This window comes from Hydra viridissima, unplaced genomic scaffold, assembly GCF_058129835.1.
Source record: "Hydra viridissima isolate aposymbiotic clone 2 unplaced genomic scaffold, HvirCarnegie_v1 scaffold_13, whole genome shotgun sequence".
Classification (NCBI taxonomy): domain Eukaryota; kingdom Metazoa; phylum Cnidaria; class Hydrozoa; order Anthoathecata; family Hydridae; genus Hydra; species Hydra viridissima.
The window spans coordinates 7,413,947-7,418,343 of NW_028324312.1; the positions used below are offsets into that span (position 1 = coordinate 7,413,947).

The 4,397-nt window shown below is 35.0% G+C and overlaps 1 protein-coding gene across 1 annotated transcript; it reads right to left on the reverse strand.

Annotated features, from left to right (window-relative positions):
- Positions 1-454: 454 nt before the first annotated feature.
- On the reverse strand, positions 455-2,242 carry LOC149880242 (zinc finger MYM-type protein 1-like). The gene has a single exon (XM_090070005.1). The coding sequence runs from the start codon at positions 2,240-2,242 to the stop codon at positions 455-457; it is 1,788 nt and encodes a 595-aa protein (XP_089926131.1).
- Positions 2,243-4,397: the final 2,155 nt, after the last annotated feature.

Here is a 4,397-nt window from a genome sequence, read left to right on the forward strand (position 1 = left end):
ATTTGAATGCCTCAATCTTCTGAATGTAGTAGGTTCCCAAATAGTTTCCAAAAAAGCCTGATAAAGAGACATGAAGTGTTGGAAAGACACCAGTGAGCTTTGCCACTTCTTGAGCTCTGTCAATTGGTGCAAGAGACTCCAACAGAGCAAACTTTTCCAAAAACATATTTCACTCGTTTCCATTGAACTGAAGCCCATGGTATGGTTGCATGCTAATGTGTAGCTTCGAAGGCCATTTTTTGGCACCTGGCCACACTTGAAGCATGCCCTTGAACATGTGATTAACAACTCGCAACATGAGATGCAGGGCCGGATTAGGACATTTTTAGGCCTGGGGCTGTAAGTATAGGAGGGCCTAATGTGGCGGTAAGGTAGTATAAAAAAAAACAATAAATATAAATTGTAGCATAATTTATGTACTATTTAGTTAATCAATTAACTTTAAAATAGTTTTTTATATATTGACTTTTCTGGCCTTTTTTGAAGCAAACTTCTTGATCACTACTGTGAAATCTCTTGATCTAACTATGTCACTTTCAAGAGAATGAACAAAATCACCCAAAGAACGAAGCAGTTCCGTAGCGGTGTTGAGATCCATGTCTGCCCCTTGTAAGTAATTGCTAGTGAAATTGAACCTATTCAGAATTTTTGACCAAAATTGAACTAGGATACCTGTTTCATGATGACTCATTATATCTTTCAATCCTGCGGCTTCAAGTCGTGTTTCTGGCTTTTGGGACATATCTAGACACATGATATCCAGTGTAGACTTCACTTGCGCATCATAATGTGCTGACCATCTGGTATCAGATAACCTTTTTAAGGTAGGCATATTAAGTGGCTTTAAAACTGCCATCAAACGATTCCAACGAGAGATGGAGGCAGAAAAAAATACAAACAGCTTATTTACAAAGTTAAAAAACGTTACAGCCTCAGAACAACATCCTACAGCACATTGACCAACAAGGTTAAGCGAATGAGCACAACATGGTATGTATTCAGCTAAGTTATTATGTTCTTTTATTTTTGCTTGCATGCCATTGAAACGGCCACTCATGTTGGCAGCATTATCGTAGGATTGACCGCGGCAGTCTTTAATTGAAATGCCAGTATTTTCCATAAAATCAAGTAACTTTGTTGTTAATCCTTCCCCAGTGTGCTCTTCTATAGGGATAAATGTCACAAAACGTTCAACTGGTCCTTTAGAAGTCATGTAACGGATTATAATGGTAAGCTGATCTACATGTGAAATATTTGGTGTTGAGTCAACACTAACTGCAAAGTATTTTGCTTCTTTAATCTCAGTTAAAATGTGGTCCAAAACGTCACGACTTAACACATGAATAAATTCTTCACATATAGTTGATGACAGATATGACACATGACCTCGGCCTTTGTTCGCTCTTTTCTGAATATGTTCTGCAAGCAATGGGTGAAACTCAGCCACTAGCTCTAAGCAACCTAAATAATTGCCATTGTGGACAGAACCCACAATTTCGTTACTGCCACGGAATGACAACCCACGCGATGCTAACATTTTGATTACGGTAAGAATACGCAACAGTATGTCATTCCAGTACTTTTTCTCTGATTCAAATTGCTCTGTGAGCCTCTTACTAATGTGCTCTCCAGCTTTCCTACGTGTTAAAAGGGTTTCAATTGATTGAATGTGGGTTTCACTTGTTTCATGGCGAGCTAAGTCTCTTGCAGCGTGTTTCCAATCATCATATCCTGATGACATCAAAGCAGATGCTCCAATTCCACATTTTGAATTAAATAATTTACAATGGGCGCAGAAAACCTTACCAGTTGATGGGGAATAGCAAATCCAGTCTCTCTTAATTTTCTCACCATTCACTTTTTCCCGGAAAAAAAGGGACTTTGTACACTGTCGTTTAAACTTAAAAGTGTCACCAGGCAGTACTTTAGTAGATAATTTAAAATCGCTATCCATATGTTGGCATGATAAAAACCCATCTGCACTTTTGCTGAAATACTCACGCAGATCGTCGGTTATAATCCACTCAGCCACATCGGTGTTTACAGTGTGGGTCGTCAGAGCCAGGGGTAACACTGCTGAGATAGTTGAGACGCTTGAACTTGCTGTAGCTGAGTCTGCAGGGACACTATTAGCACTACCTGGAACTGGTGCTGACATTATTGACATAGTTAGTGAATTTGAACTCGCTCTCGCTGTAGCTGATACCGAGACACTACTTGCAGTATTACAAAATTCAGTCATTTTTTTATTTTTGTTCAATAATTCATTTGATTGAATCTCATTCTTCTTCTTTTTTTGCATTTTGTCCCAACCGCTCAGGCCGCTCCTTTTCATTTTTTATTTTAATTTTGTAAACGAATGAGCAATGCTGTAATTTTCTGCGGTAACGGAAGTGATCATAAAATAAAATAAAATTAATTTTTTTTTGATGTTTTAATGTTTGAGAACATTCAAGTTTATTTATGTTTCCATCTATGTCCGCACAACTATTAGTTTTTTAAATACACGCTAAAAAATTAACTTCGTGACAAATTTTCTAATCAAATAGGTTTTATAAGAGAGTGCTTTAAAATCATTCACTAATATAATTGTTTTTCCTTTGAAAGGTTTTTACATCAACGAATGTTTTAAAAGCATTCTCTTATAAAACCTATTTAATTAAAAAATTTATGTCACGAAGTTAATTTTTTTAGCGTGTTTTTTAAAAACTGATAGTTGTGCGGACATAGATGGAAACATAAATAACTTGAATGTTCTCAAAACATCTTTATGCGGAAAGATAATTTAAAAAATATTTGCGAATACCAAAATTCCGCCAAATATACGAAGATAGAGATATAGTATATCTCTATTCATTTATTTATTCACAACGCCTCCGCAGCTCCCAATAAATTGATTTAAAAAAACTGAGAAGCATAGGATATTTATCTGGTTTCCTAAAAAAAAAAAAAAAAAAAGTAAAAAAAAAAAAAAAAAGTCACGGGCCTTAGGGCCTATTTTTTTTATAAGGGCCTGGGGCTGCAGCCCCATCCGCCCCCGCCTTAATACGGCCATGATGAGATGCAATTCTACAGGCAGAATCAGGTAAAGAATCAATGATAACTCATTTCCTGGAATGATTAACCAAAAACATTGAATTTAAATGTCTCACTTGGACGACCATTTTTGATTTTGAAATTTCTTGTGGTGAACCTTGTACCCATATACTATTTACCCCTAAAGGGATTACCCGGAGACATGAAGTTGGTATTAATTGTCATTTTTACAGGGTGTGGTACTTTCAAATTGCAACTTACGACGCACTGTGAGTCAGAAAGGTGAAAAAACGGCAAAAATTGTATAACCATCTAAAAAAAACAAGTTATAAATTAATGCTAGTATTTTTGGGTCAGAAAAGTTATATTTGTTAATAGAAATAAATTTTACGCGTACCCAAGACGTGCATAACGCATGCTTAAGCATCTCAGTATCATTTACGAGCGAATATAATTTCTGTAAAAATTTGGATTCCTCGATCCTAAATATCATATAATACCATCTATAAAATATGAGCCACGTATTTTTAAAATAAACTTTACATTTATCTAAAGCGCGTACAACACATGCGTATGATTGTTACTTTCACAAAGGTTATTTTAAATTAAAAAATTTAGGTTTCTCAAACCAAAATATACATACTAGTTAAAATAAAGAATTTAGATTCAAAAAATACCTTACTATCTTATCTTATCATTCTATGAGCAAATCAAAAATGGAAAGAAGTATTATTTGTAAAAGCAGCTTTATTTTGCTATTACGTCATTAAAAAGACGAAACATCGGTGGAAGCGGTTTTCCATTTTCATATTTGTGATATTTGAAACTAATACGGTTAGTGAAACTGCAATTTTCAGAGATCGTTTTCTGCTTCATCTAACTTTACCTCAAAATTGACCAGTCAACTCATTTCTGCTTTAAGATGTTCATCTTCGTTTCTGATCAACTCTTTTGTTTCTTATTGGAGATGTATGTAATAATGATGTGTACTAGAGGATTTCTTTTTTAAACAACCTGTTTCTTTTATAATTGTTATTTAAGTGGAAAAATAGCTGTTTAAAAAAGTCTTTGATCAATAACTTGGTTCTCTCTAGTATTTGTATCACTATGTTTTTGTTTATACACGCTTTAGAGACACCATCAAAAAACCCTTAAGTGAAGAACACCTTAAAATCTTCCCTCACTCTCAGCAAATATTCTCATAGAGTCTTGGCATTCAGTAAAAGCTAGTATCCTTGTCAGAGTATGATAAACATACTCCGTAGAGGAGTTTAAGCAGACATTTTTATCAGAACTATACCCTCAGTAGAACATTTCTGTCTAGACCCCCAATCCACGAAACTGAAGTGGAAGAGCCTCAA